Here is a 17,342-nt window from a genome sequence, read left to right as displayed (position 1 = left end):
ATCTACTTTCAGAGAACAACTTCAGCAAACTATCACTCCGGCGACAAATAAATGACCTATTCTTTCTGTATAAAGTAATAAACGGTATAATAGACGATTCCAACTTATTGTCAGCCGTATCGTTTAATGTTCCCAATTCCAAAACACGGCCCAAGCACAAAATCTTTAATTTCCAGAGAGCGAAAACATCAATTCTTTCTACCTCTCCGGTATGGAGAGCGTGCAACTCTTTCAACACAATTTCAAGTGTAAATAACACTATTGATATTGTTGTAATGAGTTCATACAGTCATAAAAATACTCCTCCTGGAACACTGAAGTGAATCTATAGTAGTAATATTATGTAATTATGTAATTAGCACTATAATGGGCTCGGCCTGTTGGGCTCTATCAATAAATAAATAAATAAATTAATAATCTTATTCAAAAATGAGACTGGTGCTCCTCGATGGCGCAGTGGTAGCGTCGTCGTCTTGTAATCAAGGGCTCGCGGGTTCGATACCCGGTTGAGGCACATAGTGGTTCGGATCCAACTTTAAACTGTAGGCCAGTCCCGATCAGCATTACCGTGCATAAAGTGAACTTAAAACACCAAATTAATCAAAACGTGACTGCAAGAAAATTGTAGCAATGCTAATTCACATTGAACTAAATGAGAATGTACTCGTATGCACTTTCTCGCGCAAATCAGGGAACGTGATTTGAGTTTTTTACATTTCCATACTTAATGTAGCACGTAAAGACAAAGGTAAAGACACACGTGTGCATGTGCATACATGCCGTGAAGGCATATGGGATGATATGGAAGTATAGAGCACGTTCCTCGGTTATAATATAGTGATAATACCAGGTGGCGAGAATTAAAATTCCCTACTCAGATGCATCTGGAGCCCGTTCGAAGCATCGCATTGATTGATTGATTGAATTGCTTCATTTTACTTCGTTTTTGTGCTACTTTTGGCTAATTGGAAAGATGGGTATAAGAGATAATATGATTAAATTTATGAATGGACAATCACAAACATTCATGCCCAGGCCAGGATCCGAAACCGGAACTCCTGGCGTCGTAGTGCGATGTGCTAACCACTCCGCGACAGGGGCCGGCGAAGCATCTGATTGGTAGAGAAACTATGAACACCATTGGGAAGCGACTAAGCAGCAGGATGTTGTGCACTGTGCACCAGATTTGAGCGCCACATTTCCACCTGGTGCTGAAAAATTGAACTTTCTTGGTCGGCATTCTCTTCCCCCATGATCTCCATGGCCACCGCAATGGAAGCTTTGCACTGTAATTGTTCGAGATAACCATTCGCCATATTCAACCATTCGGAAATATATCTGATGAAAATCATGTGTAATGGTTTGCGAGATTCTCTCCATAGAAGTCAATATGATCTTGATGCGTTACTGGCGCCTTAGAGGTATTTAATGATTTTTTTCTGACACCTAGAGATGATGGAGGAATTGAGTACAAACATTTATTCATAACCCTTATCCACAGCATTTCTCGTGATATTCTAGTCTGATTTGATATATCATATCACCACCCCCTATCCATTTAAAATATCTGAGTTGAATTCAATATGGCAGCTAACAATATGGCGGCTAATAATGTGGCGGACACACACAACTATGGTTTCCCCTGGGCATAAAATGTTTCCATGATAACCAATTGTACCCAGCAAAACTCTTTTACATTTTCTAGTGAAATTAAAAACTTTTGACTCATAGTCTTGTTTCCATGTATCATATTCACCTGGCCGTGAAATCGTAGGAAACCATTTCTTTACATGTCTCTTGCAACATTTAGCAAAAACAAAATAATTAATCATTGTTTTAGAAATACAACTGCAAAAAGGTTAATATTTTACTCCTGAGGTAGAAAAGTGATGGAACTTGCCTCTTACTTCCATTATTTCAAGATCTAAATCCGTTTCTACTAAAATTTCACACACGATTGCATTCTGGGTGTACCTGAGAAGAACGAATAACAAATAAGGCATTCTCCCAGAAACTCGCTGGGGCCTCCCCGATGGCGCAGTGATAGCGTTCACCTTGTAATCAAGGGGGCCCGGGTTCGATACACGATGGAGGCACATAGTGGTTCAGATCCCACTTTAAACTGTAGGCCCAGTCAGGGGTGCATCCCTCCCAAGGCCTATGGCGAATTATTTCCTCAAATTATTTTGGTCAGACAAAATTTGCGGAACAATATAATACAGGCATTTAAGCAATATATGTTTACTTTAGGATGTTTTTTAGGCTTTGATGTTAACATGAAACGCTCATTGCCATTGTTAGTGTACTGAACGTTATTCTTAAGAGTTTGTCTGCTTGACTAACCTTCTATTAATGCGAACAGCACGCCCTCCTTTCCAAACCGATTCTAAAGGCATAGGAGGTGATGTTTCATTTCTACCCCATCGCCGCGATCACCCACAGGTATGTAGAAAAACTGTACATAATAACCATAACTAAAAATCAAAGAAACAACCCCCATTTTTGTGTGAATATATATAGAATTGGTGTAAAATCTTCTCCCCTCAAAAAATTTCCATGACGCAGGCGCGTCATGAATCCCCTCTGTGGGCACCCCTAGGACCAGTTCCGATTAACCTTACTGTGCATAAAGTGGACTTAAAACACCAAATCAACCAATCAATCAGATACTCGCTGATTTACAGCACGTGGGTCATGTAACCTGAAATGACCTTGCTTCACATGAACGTCAGCAGGAGTTTCACGAGAGAGAGGGAGAGGGGAAGAAATGTATTTTTTTTCAGAAGGGCAAACGAGGCATATTTTCCTTCATAATAGTGTTGTCCCCTAAAAAAAACTTCTTCAGTTCGAGGTTATCATGTTCTTGCAACACTCTTGCAATAATTAACATAAATTACTCTGACTGAAATTACATCATATGCGTGAAATATATAATTTTTGGTTGATTTTAATTTTCCATTGGAGCTTGACCTCATTTCCACTCCTTCCGGACGTCCATGGTACCTCATGCCTTGTGAATCAGTGAATAAGTGGAACGTCTTGCATTTTTTTACGACATTGCATCATATTGTACTGACAATTAAAATAAGGATTTTCAACCAATTTATAATGATGTCATTCACAAAATTAATGTGTCTAACAAATTTACAATTCATGATGGGTTAAAACAAGGAGATGCATTATCTCCATTGCTCTTTAATTTTGCCTTAGAATATGCTGTTAGGAAGGTAAAAGAAACTAACAATGGACTAAAATTAAATGGTGTGACTCAGTTGTTAGCATATGCAGATGATGTAGACTTACTGGGGGATGATGTGAATACAATTAAGAATAATGCTAAAATATTTTTCAAAACTGCTAAAGAGATAGGTTTGGAAGTTAACAAAGAGAAAACTAAATATATGCTTACAGGCCGAAACCAAGTGTTAGGTAATAATCAAAATCTAATTATTGATAACAACTCGTTTGAAACAGTTTCCAAATTCAAATACTTAGGAGTAATATTAACAAATGAAAATTATATTAAATAGGAAATAAAAAGCAGGCTTAATTCAGGAAATGCATGTTACTTCTCTCTTCGTAAACTTTTGTCTTCTCGTTTAATATCTAATAAACTAAAAGTTAAAATATACAAAACAGTAATTTTGTCTGTAGTATTATATGGGTGTGAAACTTGGTCCCTTACATTGAAAGAGGAACATAAGTTCAGAGTATTTGAAAATAAGATCCTTAGGAAAATCTTTGGACCTAAAAGGGATGAGGAGACAGGTGAGTGGAGAAGGTTACATAATTTAGAACTACATAATTTGTATTCATGTCCAGATATTATTAGAATAATTAAATCAAGAAGACTTAGGTGGGCAGGCCATGTGGCACGAACGGGAGAGGATAGAGGAGCCTACAGGATTCTTGTTGGGAAACCTGATGGTAAGAGACCTGTAGGAAGGCCAAGACGAAGATGGAGGGACAACGTTGAGATGGACCTAAGGGAAATCGGTAGGGATGGAAAAGAGTATATAGATCTTGCTCAAGATAGGGACAGATGGAAGGGCTGTGTTGCTGCAGCCATGAACCTTCAGGTTTAAGAAGGCTAGAGAGTTAGTTAGTTAGTTAGTTAGTTAGTTAGTTCAGTTAGTCGTTCACAAAAATTGAAAAAAATTTGAGGTAATTGTCAATTTTCATTGTCATATTCGTATTCAGAATCTTCGAATTATTAAAATTCGGCTACTTTGGTCTCAGAAACATTTTGTCACGGTGTCTTATATTGTGCTCATTCACAGATTCATTTAACCACCACTCATCGTCACAGTAGCAATTATAATATAAAAATGACATGAAATAATATTTTCTTGGAAAAACAACTTCATATGTAAACTTATGACGACTTGACTAAATACAGTTGAAAGTGGAGTTCGATTCACTGTGTAATATGCCAAAATGTCTCGATTGCAAGGCAACGACGTATGCTAGTACACAATCGGAGAAGTCCATATTTGGTAGGTTTAATTGTGTTGAAAATATACTTACAAACCAAAGAACCGGAGCTTTGACATGATCAAAAGATACAGGTGCACAAACTCAAACCCTCCCAAATAAATCACTCACGAAAAAACTCGCGCTCTGCTGAACCATCTGCTCCGTTGCCTGGGCCTTCTCGGGCAGGCTGAAAGTTTCGGGATGAACCACGAAATACCCGCGCCTGCACGGACGTGACTCAGTACTCCGTCTGCAGCTATACCCTGTCCCAGCTAACTGTAGAGCAGAGCCGCGCATATCGGCAGAGGAGGAGGAGGAGGAGAATCGAGTGGTGAAAGCGCAGTGTTGCCAACCGTACGGTCCTGACCTTAGTCCGTACGCTGAATGCACGGCTTGCTCTTGCAGTTTTATTCCTAATATTTCCCTAAGAAATTCTTAAACCAATCGTATGGGCCTGGAGATGAAAATACGGTTCATTTGCCATGTGCGTTCGGTATTATCCTTTTCAAAAGTTTGCAACGCTGCATAGCGAAGGAGGAAATCGGGTAACTCCCGTCGCCCATTAAACAATCAGGTTTCTCTCACTGTTCATTGGTGGAGCCGTCTCGCGTCACTACTTGCGCAGAGACTTGTTCTCGTTCGCCTGGTCTACAGTTAGCTGGTACGCAGTTTAGATCTGCGTATTCGGAGCGGACCAACCGGCCCGTTGCAGACCTTGTATATACCTATAAAAAAAATAACCAGTTTACATGTAAAATTGTTTATATATTACTATAGTCCGATTTGTATAATACATAATACTGCTCTTGCATACAAATTTTGAATTTAATCTCTATTTTGTTATAAGCGTTGAGTAAGGGAAGTGCCATTGGCTGTTGTACTTTCGAGCTCCTTCTTCTTGGCTTCGCCATCTTTGTAGTTGAACTTTGCAACGTTGGATTCTGGGAACTCCACCATTGCCACGCTACTCTTCTTCCTGGGGTTCTTCTTCCGACCCTGGAACTTTTGTACAAGAGGATGAAGCAACTCTGGGTCTATGTCCGCTGCAGATGTTGGGCCTGGAAGGATAAAAGAGTTTTAGATTTCACCAATAATGTTTTGTATTACAAACAATGGCGCACAAGAGGGGCAAGGGGCATTGTCCCTCCACTCCCGCACCAACCTTGGATGGAATTGAGTTCTAGGAGGGCAAGGGGGGGAACATTGACGGTCAAGTATACCTGCAGGGGCAATTACCGCCCAGAACTTCAAATTTTAGGCAAATAAAAATACTTTCGTACAATTTTCTTTCTCCCTTCGCTCGCAATACCTGCTTTTCTTAGTCTCATCAAGTTCAGAACCGAACCGTAGCTAGGGGCGGCGGGAGTAGGCCCTGGGCGCCGAACGATTTAAATGAAAAAAGTTTTAAAATTGATTGATTGATTTGTATATTTTAAGTCTACTTTATGCACAGAAAAGCTAATCGAGACTGGACCTAAAGTTTAAAGTGGGATCCGAACCACTGTGCCATGTGCCTCCATGGCGACAATGTTACCACTACACCTTCGGGCAGGCACAGAAGTTGTAAAAGAGAGAATGCATTTGCGCCCTATTAAATCAATATTGATTACAGCCTGCAAAAAATTGTATCCAAAAATTTTCAATATATCATTGTTCGCTGTAATGCATTGTAAATTACCAGACAGAGAAATAAGACATGTCTTAATTCATTTTTTTTTAAATGCATGAACAAAATTATTTTGAGGAATGGGAACGTGCACATTTGAGAGACAATTTATGTAATTTTTGCTGTTGGTTTATTATGAGATGGAAGAATTAGTTGTGCTATGTACTTAAATACAGAATATGTTGTATCTAATATTTATTAAATAAACTTTGAATACGGACACAATTTAGTGTCCACGTCGCTCCATGTTGCATATATGTGAAACATATATCGTGTATGAAAGTTATATGTGTTAATGTAAAAAAGAATTATATTTGGAATGCATTTATCAAGCATTTTCTGTCTTTCAAAAATAGTTTGTGTGCTTGTTTTCCATTATTAATGTGAAATTGCACGTGTTGAAAAAATAATTCAAATCGTTCGTTCGAACACAAATGCTCTTGCAACACCTTCTTGCATAATTTACGAGGATAATAACATATTTGATACTATTACTACACTACTACTACTAATAATAATAATTAATAATTATAATGTTGGTACGTTTATCTTGGTACTTGCCCCCCTTCCCAACTCCCCACACACAAAGTTCGTGGTCGTGCCTCTAATTACAAGACAATAGATCCTGAGAGAATGACAAAGAGAAGCCATTCACATCCATACTGTCTTGTCATCTTCAAATGTTATGCAGATGGCACATTGCATGCATTGAAAATTAGATTTACCCATTATTACGCATGCATTACTCCAGAAAGATCACCAAATCGTCTTGTGAGAGCCAGAGGAACGTAACTCCAAATATGTTGTTTTCAGTTTTGTATAAATAAACTCATTTGAAGAGCTCTATTTGAAGTAAGGTCGACTTATCTCCACTTCTATCCCTTAGCAGTAATGTTGTTGAGTTGGTGTTTTAAGTTCACTTTATGCACAGGAAGGCTAATCGGGACTGGACCTTCAGTTTAGAGTGGGATCCGTGCCACTTGTGCCTCCACAGGGTATCGAGCCCGGGACCCCTTGTTTACAAGGCGACGACGCTACCACTGCGCCATCGGGGAGGCCCCCTTAGCAGTAAGGTGTATCTCCAATTTACTGACCTGTTTTAAAAGTCAGACATATTCCTAACAAGAACTAACTCTCTAGCCTTCATAAACCCCAATGTTTATGGCTGCAGCAACACAAGCCTTCCATGTGTCCCTATCCTGGTCAAGATCAATCCAATCTTTTCCATCATTACCGATTTCCTTCAGGTCTATCTCAACGTTATTCCTCCATATTCGTCTTGGCCTTCCTACAAGCCTATTGCCATCAGGTTTCCCAACAAGAATCCTGTAAACTCTTCTTTCCTCTTCCATTCGTGCCACATGGCCAAATTATGCAGTTCTAAATTATGTAACCTTCTCCATTCACGTGTCTCCTCAACCCTTTTAGGTCCAAATATTTTCCTAAGGATTTTATTTTCAAATACTCTTAATTTATGTTCCTCTTTTACTATGAGCGACCAAGTTTCACATCCATATAATTATTTTAACTTTTAGTTTCTTAATTAGTTCCTCATACAGAAAATAAAATTTTATGAAGAGAATAGTAACACGCATTTTCTGAATTAAGTCTGCTTTTTATTCCTAAAAATACATTTTTTCCTCTTCTGTAAATTTGATGAATTGAACTTATGTCCATCTGGTTCTCACACGACGACAAAACGAGTTGCATTTTTCATGATTCCCAAGATTGATGGTGAGCATTACGTGCCTCATAATCCCTTTCATAGAATGCGGCAATGCTTCTTCGCTATTGTGCACTGTAACGTATAGATTTCATCAACAACCCTTACAATAAGTCATTATTATAATATATGGCTTTATTGAATTTTCTGAACTCTTGGCTATTGGCAGACGACAGCCCTGATACCAACTGAGAACCCTTTTTACCCCAGTGAAGTCAGAGGATACCGTCACTGTCTCTTTGCGAATCAGAGGGATGAGAAAACAGATAAGTCCAAGGCTAAAAACCAAGGTTTCGAGAGAGATTAGTGGCTAAACAATAATAAAACAACTATAAAACAAGGGATAACCAGCAAGTGTACTCAAGGATCTCTGGAAACAAAGAGAATTGCCCAAAAACTAAGTATGGGATACTGTGACAACCAGGGGTGCCCACAGGGGGTAAAAAGATAAAGGTAAAGTGCTACCCGGTGCTTTGCACCTCGCCATGAAGGCGTATAGGGGGTGTGGAGTTAGGACCCCACACTTTCTTGATCACGGCTGAAGGTGGGGGTGATGTGATCAGAACCTCGCCCCCGGTCACCCAGAGTTTCCTCCAGGTACCCACTTTATCCGACGCTGGGTGGGCGCCGGAGCTGCTTGAATGGGTGGAGAAAATCCTGGTTCTCCCCCGCCGGGGATCGAACCCGGGTCTCTCGCATGGTAGCCAGACGCCCTAACGACTGTGCTACCGCGGGAATTTTTGAGCGGGATAAAATTTCATACCAATTCTATATATCCTCACACAAAAATTTTGGGGGGGGGTCATATCGTTTGATTGACTTGTTATTGATTTTTAGTTTTAGTTATTATGTATAACTTTTCTACCTACTTGAGGGTAATCTTGGCGGTAGGGTTGAAATGAAACACCACCTCTTATGCCGTCAGAATCGGTTTGGTTGGGGAGGAGGGAACGTTCTATTCGCATTAATACAAAGTTAGTGGAGCAGACAAACTGTGCTGAATAAGGTTCAGTACACTAATAATTGCAGTGAGCCTAAAGTATCTCAAGTAAACATATATTGCTTATATATGTCTGTATTATACAGTGACGCAACCACAGGGGAGCAGGGGGTTATTGCTCCCCCCCCCCAACCTTCGACGGAAGTCAATTCTAGAGGGGCAAGGGGGGACAAACATTGACAGCCAAGGGCACCTGCAGGGGGCACAGAGGAGCAATTACCCCTTCGATTTCAAATTTTATGCAAATAAAAATTCATTTTGTAAAATTTTCTTGCTTGCATTGCTCGCATTATCTGCTTTTCTCGTTTTCGTCAAGTTCAGAGCTGTAGCTAGGAGCAGCGGGAGTCGGCCATGGGCGCCGAATGGTGTAAAAAAAAGTTGTAAAAGAGAGAATGCCATGGTGTTCAGTAAAATTATTTGCGCCCTATTAAATCAACATTGTTTCAATTGGAACAATTAGACCTAAATTGGACGGTTCGCTCGCAGTCTCCTTGTTTCCTGTAATGTAATGTATTTAAATAATATGTGTTATATACATTTGTATTGCATAAGCTTTGAATACGTACACAATTTAGTGTTAGCATGTTGTTTATGTTATGTTGTTGATATGTTATGATATTTTATGTCGCTCCATGTTGCATATGTGTAAAACATATGTTGTACATGAAATTTACACATGTATCATTTATTTTCTGCCATTCAAAAACACAGTTTGTGTGCTTGATTTCCATTATTAGCTAATGTGAAATTGACGGTGTTGAAATTTTTTTTCAAATCGTTTGTTCCAAACAAATGTTTAAGCACAGACTTCTGCCTCCTTTTTGCATAATTTATGAGGATAACATCTTTGATACTACTAGTAATAGTAATAATAATAAAGCCATTATTAATGTTGTTATTATTATTATTATTATTATTGTAACGTTTATCCTGGTACTTACCCCCCCCCCCCCAGACAAATATTTGTGGTCGCACCTCTGGTATTATATTTTTCCGCAAATTTTGTCCGACAAGAATAATTTGAGTAATTAATTCGGCATAAACGGGGGAAGGCAAATGTTCTACCTTTTTGGGGGAATGCGTCATGGGCCTTGGGAGGGGGGCACCGCTGGTGACAACCCAGTGCGAGCAAAAGTGAGTAAGTAGACTTAGACATAAAGAGCCACTGGAATCAAAGGCTTTGGGGATGTCACTGATAAAAAAGAAGACAGCAAGACAATATGCTGCAAAAACCCCCACTTTAGGAAACAGTATACCTGTGCAGGGAAATTTCTGTCCTTCAGCGCTGGCCGTGTCTCAATGTTGATCTTAGATATTCTCTGACGCTTTCTGTTAGGATAACTTAGGTATTTATAGCTTAGACTATTATTTGCATATGTATTAAATATAGAAATGAACATAAAAATATGAAGCGCCCTCGCCTGAGAATCTTGACAAATAGAAACTCGTGTAACGTCTCTCAAACTCCTGAAATGATGTATTTTCCGAACATAGATGCCCTGGGAAATAATATTAGCGAGCCGGTATGGTGGGTGTAGTCTTAAAGAGAGAAATTGGTGCAGTAATGAACAAGCAAATAAACTTTTTTTTACAAAACTAATGGATAATACGTTTACGTTATTGCAGGTAAACTTTTGAATTCTCACAAAATATATGTCAAATTATTCCTCTAGCACACACTTGTATTTAATTTACTTTTTATTTATTTATTTATTTATTGCGTCTTGTTTATCATGGCGAAGTTAAGGCTTTGTAGCCTTTTCTACCACTTAACCATGTTTACAACAACATTTAAACCATTACATAGAAAGGTAAATTTTAAAATATAAAAAGAGAAATATAAAATTACAGAAAAAAAAATGATAAGGAAAAAAAATACATACGGGAATAAAAACCTAACCTATACACACGAACATACAACAAAACACACACATACACATACACACACAATCAGATATTCATGACAGTAGTCAGGGATTTGAAATATTAAGGTGAATAAGGATTTTCAGTGTTGTTCTGCGCTTAACTGTATGCAATTAATCACTAAAATATAATGTGCTAACTATTTGTGCCCAGTAAAAAATGTTTTAATTGCGTCTTAAAGACATATGCTGAAGATGAGTTTCGGATTTCGAGGGGCAGTGAGTTCCAAAGACGAGAAGTAGAAACGGTGAAAGATTTTGAATAAAAATTTGAGTTATGAAGGGGGATGAGTAGTTGAGTTCTCCCTCGCGATCTGGTGTCAAGGCTGTGTGATTCGGAAAGCATTGAGAATCTGCTCGAGAGATAAGCCGGTTCCTTTGAACTGATTGCTCTATAGAGAAGGGTGAGATTGTGTACCTTTCGCCGATCAATTAATTTGAGCCAATTTAGCTTTGTAAAGAAAACGGATAAATGGTCCCTATATTTCAGATTGAAAATAAAGCGGACGCAGGTGTTTTGTACTCGTTGAAGACGTTGAGCGAGATCATCTGGTAATTCGGAATAGACAGAATCGCAGTAATCGAAGTGTGGAAAAACAAGTGCTTGCACCAGTTTGATTTTAATGCTGACGGGTAGAAAATGTTTAAGCCGAACAAGAGCGTGTAATGCAGCGAAGGCTCTTTTACTAGTTAAATTTACGTGATCTGACCATGAGAGATGCTGATTAAACATTACGCCCAGGTTTTTGGCTGTTTTACTTAATTTAATAGCTTTCCCTAAGACCATTATGGGCGGGAGGGAAGAAATTTCAAATGCGGAAAGCATTTTTTGTGAACCTATAATAATAGTTTGGGTTTTCGAAGGATTAATTTGTAGCCCATGATTAGCTGACCAAGTACTGATTTTGTTCAGATCATAATTTATATCGCGAATTGAATTTTCAATATTCTTTGGAGGAAATGACAAATACAGCTGAACATCATCTGCATAGATGTGATATTTACAGTGTTCGAGTGCGTCAGGAATATGGTTAATGTACAGAGAGAAGAGGAGTGGACCGAGGACGGTTCCCTGGGGGACACCGGCGCTGATTGATCGCCACGACGATTTCTCACCAGAGTTGAAGACGCATTGTTGGCGTTCATTAATATACGAACGGAACCAAGCTACGGTTGGGTCAGAGAAGTTGTACAGGAAGGATAGCTTGGATAGCAGGATGCCGTGGTCAATAGTCTGAAAAGCTTTACTAAAGTCCAGAAGTACAAGAATAGTTACTTCTTTAATGTCCATGGCGTGTCTTATGTCGTCCGTCACGTTGATGAGCGCTGTGCAGGTGCTATGGTTGCGCCGGAATCCCGATTGGAGGGGATTCATTAGATTGTTTCGTGATAAGAAATTACGCGTTTGGTTACGGACAACGTGTTCGAGAGCTTTGGACAGAGCCGGAAGAATACTTATCGGCCGGTGGTCGCCGAGGCTGAGAACTTTGTTTGTTTTCGGCAGAGGGCGAACCTTAGCCAGTTTCCAAATTGACGGGAATATGCCGAAGGACAGGGAGAAATTAAAAATGCCTGTTATAGGAACGAGAACGTACGGGAGAATTTTTTTAATCATTAGAACAGAGATTTCGTCTATTCCCACAGCAGTGGATTTTATTTTATTGAGAGCTGACTGAACGTGTTCTGGCCGAATGGCCGAGAAGAAAAATTTTGGTGCGGTGCCGTGAACGGTGGTCGAAATCGTTCGTATTGTTTCTTCCCTTACATTATTGTCCAGTGTTTGAACTTCGCTGAAATATTCGTTCAACGTTTCTATGGAGAAGTTTAATTGATCGTTCCTTTTTTGTTTACCAACCCCTAAAGTTTTCAGTTTTTTCCAAATAACATCCGACTTTTTTTCATAATTCAGAAGATCGTTCGCGAATCGACGCTTTGCTTTCCTGACCTCTTGGTTACAACGATTTCGTAATATTCTGAAACTTTCGAAACTGCCACTTGCCGACTGGCCGCGCTTTACGTCCCTCCGATGTTTGCCGTAGGCTCGATCCCTGGCTGCCATGAGCTGCCGCAGGTCGTCCGTCAACCACGGACAAGGGGGGCGAGAGACGCGTTTCTTTTTCACCGGGGCGTGCTTGTCGTACAACTGGAGAATGAAAGTGTTAAGGAGATTCACCTGTTGGTCGAGAGTGGGCAACGTGCTGATTACGTGCCATGGGAGAAGGGCGGCGTCGGCAGCTAATTGCGCATCGTTTATGTTTTTAATGTCTCTGTAACATACAAATTTGGCTTTGTATTTGGGAACGCGCAGCTCGTAAGATAAAAATATCATGTCATGGTAAGAGATTCCGGGTACAGGGGTTTGTCCGTGACTTACTACGCGTGATGGGCTGGAAACGAGAATTAAGTCGATCCACGATTCAGAGGTTGGAGTGTGGTGAGTTGGGTCGAGAGGACAGATGGAAAGGTTCAGAGCAGACACCGTGTCCCGGAACGACGTGACTTCTTTCTTTGTGCAGCAGAGATCGATATTAAAGTCCCCCAAAATTATCGAATGTTCATAGTTGGGCAAGAAATTCCCGATTTCATTTTCGAAGTTGACGAGGGAAGTGCAAGGAGGTCGGTACACTACGGACAAAAGAACCTTTTGTTGTCTTACGGTGACTTCGAGTATGACGAATTCGGAAGAATAGTTATATTCTCCGTGAGATTCCCCTATTACTTTTGCGTTAATGTCTTCCCTTAGATATATTGCTACTCCCCCGCCCCTTTTTCCGATCCTGTCTCTCCTAAAGAGTTTAAATCCCGCCACATGCACCAGATCGCTCGAGAGGGACTCTTGCAGCCACGTTTCGGAGATTAAAAGAGCATCCATATGTTCGAGCGTGGAAAATATATTTTGGATCTCGAGGAAATGTTTGAGGGCGCTCTGGGCATTTATGTGCGCTACATTGAGGTTGCCGGCGGCGAAAGTTGACCTGGGTTTGGGAAAAAAGTTTACAATCGTCTGCCGTGAAGGGGGTGGGGAGGGGTCGGTCACACTTCCTGGGGAGAGGGACAAGTCTCCGAGTTCCGCAAATGGGCTGGATGGGGGCGTTGCCAAATTTACAGTGACCAAATTACCGGTTCCAGCCATCGCAGAGAGTTGAATTTGAATTTATTGGATGATCCAGAAAGGCATGCTATGTAAGGAATTATAAGTCTACTTACCAAGGCGGCAGAAGAGATGATGTTTGCAGAACACTGAAAACCCTTTGCAACACACTTAAGCACACACACACGCAGATAAACATATACACTAACACGGAAACACAAAAAACAATAACAAATATATGTAGAAAAGAAACTTGCACAATGTATGTACAACACAGTTTTAAAATGGACGCTGAGCTTTTTTATGTCCATGTCTCAGGGTGTCCTTTCCCCTCCACGTTCACTCGATTTTTTGTAAGTCCTCCATCGTCGTGACCGAGATCTTATGCCCGTTGCTACGAAGTATAATGATCCTTCCATCCTGGGTCCAGACGTTCCTGGGGCCGTGTTGGTCCTTAGCCCTCTGCAGCACCTGATGTCGAACGGCCGTCAGGGATTCTGTCAGAAGGAATCTTGATCCCTTCAGAGCTTTCTTTCTCTTCCATATAGAATCTCTCGTACGGTAACTGCAGAGGCGGAAGATGATGGGCCTCTTCCCGGACTTCACTGCGTCCGCCACTGTTCTCCTCTGGGGACCGATGCGGTGGGAACGTTCAATGTGATCGATGCCGATGTCCTGCATATTCAGGTTCTTCCGGATCACTTGAAGAACGAGCTCGTCCGTGTTCTCGCCGGTCGTTTCCGGAATGCCGTGCAACAGGAGACAGTTTCTCCTGGAGTACATCTCCAGATCGTCGATCTTCCGGGCGTTCTCGTTCGAAGATCTCTTGAGAGCCTCGATGTCCAACTTTACGGATTTCAGCGTTTCTGCGGCCTCCTTTTTGAAATCCAGGAAGGCCGCGCTCAGATCTTGCAACGCCGGCTGGACTCCGGTGTCGGCGCAACCAAGGGGTGTCTGCTGTCCGGCGACGTCCCGCAGGCGGTTCTCAAACTCCCGAAGTCGCTCCTCCACGCTTTCCACACGGTTAGACACCACGTTCAACGAGGGCTTCGGCTTTGTCATGGTAAAAATGCCGTAAAAAGTATATTCATATGATGTTTACGTCACCACTAAGAGGCTTGTCGTGAACACTGACAATGCTGGTACTTGATTATATGGAAAATGGACTTCGGAAGTAAATGTACCAGCCTAGTGGAAGGAAAGATATCGGAGCTCTCGCTATCCTTGCATCGTGCTGTCCGCCATCATCTTCAACGCCCGTAATAAATAATTATATGTAGAATACATAATAGGTATAATTTATATAGTACAGTGAACTGCATAACGCTTCGCAGTCTTTACCCCCGTGGTTGTCCCCAGGTACTCAAATATTACAAGCCGAGATAACCCCAAAACACATCCCATGTAGTGACATTCGTGGAAAACTTCCTTCCTGGAATCGCCCAATCAAGGTGGGTCTGCCAAGTGGCAGGTAGACGCCTTATTGATTTGACGATCGTGGCTCTAATAATTGTAGATAAAATATAAGAAGTAGAAAGAAGTGATATATTAGTAGGGCAATACAAAGCAAAGAGCTTACCTGTTATATAACTTATGAGGATTCCTAGGAACATTGTGACCAAGCAGCCTATCATGCAGTAATATAAATAGGACACCGTATAGATCTTCTCAGGCCAGGGACTGAAATGAGAAGAAAGGAATAACTCAGATATTTTTCAATTCTATACAGAGGTAACAGACAGACACTTTAGAAGCAGTTTTATTTATATTTCATTTCATTCTATATGATTAATGAAATTTATAATGAAAATAATAGAACGCAAGAAATTTATAAGTAATTGTTTTTATTTTTGCATAGAAAAATATCTTCAAATGGATTCTGCCAGCACTATATAAAAATAAATTTGAAAGTATCAGACTGACACAATTGGCAACCTATGAATCTGGATTTTGTAAGTCAAAATTAGCGGAATAGTAGTAGGTGGAAGTAACTTTTGCAGACGAATTTGCAAATTTACGCAATGTCTCCTCAAAAATGGTCGCTAATTCATGAAAGCAAATGTTACAAATGGCTATTTTCAAATGGACTGAATAAATATACTGGATATCTATGGTGAATATCGGGTGTTACAAAACTATGGTAGATGTCGAACACAGAACAAGGTTGCAGGCAAGGAACTGTTTAAGTGACTGCAAAATACTTCAGCTAAGAGAAATAATTATTACTGCACAGAGCGTTTTCGTTACAGTATATTTTAGTCTAATTAAAATGGAAGTTATATTCATTTATTTTGAAAGTAAATTTAGAATAAAGTGATAAATTATAACTTGGGCGGACATTTAGTGCTATCATTTCTTAAGCTGTTATTTATAGTATTCTTATATATGTTTCTTCATATTTCAAAGCTCAAACTCTTATTTCTTTACAACTTATCGATATATTGACGATTTGTTGTTTAAAAATCTAATACTAATACATATACTTACATATTTTTGATCTGATTTTTTTCAATACGTGTGATTAAGTTTTCCTCGTATCAGTTTCACAATGATACATCATTTTTTGCTCAAAAATCAACATTTGGATTCCTTAATCCCTGCACAACTACCTTATCATGTAGCTCATGTAGCTCATAAATGAGAAACGCAAATAATGTTTGTGGGGGGGAGGGACAAATGGATGGATTCACATCACAGCATGGTGATTGCAGCTTTACATCATGTAAAGCCGTGCATCCTGTCCTGAAAAGCGCACCCTCTGCGCATAGAGAAATCTTGGATCAAACTTTGACGTTTTTCTGCAGTTTTTGAGATGACTAGCACTATTGTACATAAGTGTACTATTCCACTGAGAATATTATGACTTGAAATAACATCTTAGTAAAATAATTATAACTCGAGTTACTACTTACATGTCACTCACTGGAGGGGTAATGGTACTAGGCACAGATACGTTGTAAAAAGTATTACTGGCGTGTTTTAGCATGGTGATGTTGCTGAACCTGTCGACCAGGGATCTGTCTATCTCGAACGTACTGTTGCAGCCTTCTACGCTCAGAGGGAGAAACGGCGGCTTTCTTTTCAGCATCAGAGAACCAAATCCTATCCACATGGCAACGGCGTGTCCGACGAGCATTCCGAAAATGGCTCCCTAAGGAAATTAAACATACCTAGAACATTCATGTCATGCAACTGAGAATTACCAATAGGCTACATTCTAGCCTCTTTTAAAAAGTCCTCATTGACTTTAGCAATTTTACTTGCAGAAAAGTTGTTCCCAACCTCATGGGGCAAAATAGTCCTGCGGTATCTGAATAGCATATTTGTTAATAAATGCGAGTCTATTGTCAACGACAGGTACTCTGCCTAGGATTTAGTAAAAAAAAACAATTGTCGAAACTAAACGTTCATGAATAACGTCGGTGAAGGGGGTTAAAGTGACAACTTTACAGACTTATATCTCG

The 17,342-nt window shown here is 40.1% G+C and overlaps 1 protein-coding gene and 1 long non-coding RNA gene across 2 annotated transcripts in view; both read right to left on the bottom strand.

The window, feature by feature from the left end:
• The window catches only part of LOC145982751 (uncharacterized), a 128,715-nt gene that overhangs the window by 67,751 nt on the left and 43,622 nt on the right, over positions 1-17,342 (bottom strand). The window lies entirely within an intron of this gene.
• Positions 5,232-17,026, bottom strand: LOC145982750 (sodium-coupled monocarboxylate transporter 2-like). Its single transcript, XM_083116120.1, has 3 exons — positions 16,791-17,026; positions 15,458-15,558; positions 5,232-5,534 (listed from the first exon to the last, which is right to left on the bottom strand). Exons 1-3 carry the CDS (start codon positions 17,012-17,014, stop codon positions 5,317-5,319), a joined length of 543 nt encoding a protein of 180 aa, XP_082972246.1. The 5' UTR covers positions 17,015-17,026; the 3' UTR covers positions 5,232-5,316.

This window comes from Lepisma saccharinum, unplaced genomic scaffold, assembly GCF_977018435.1.
Source record: "Lepisma saccharinum unplaced genomic scaffold, izLepSacc3.1 HAP1_SCAFFOLD_388, whole genome shotgun sequence".
Lineage (NCBI taxonomy): Eukaryota > Metazoa > Arthropoda > Insecta > Zygentoma > Lepismatidae > Lepisma > Lepisma saccharinum.
This window is presented reverse-complemented; position numbering and strand designations above follow the sequence as displayed.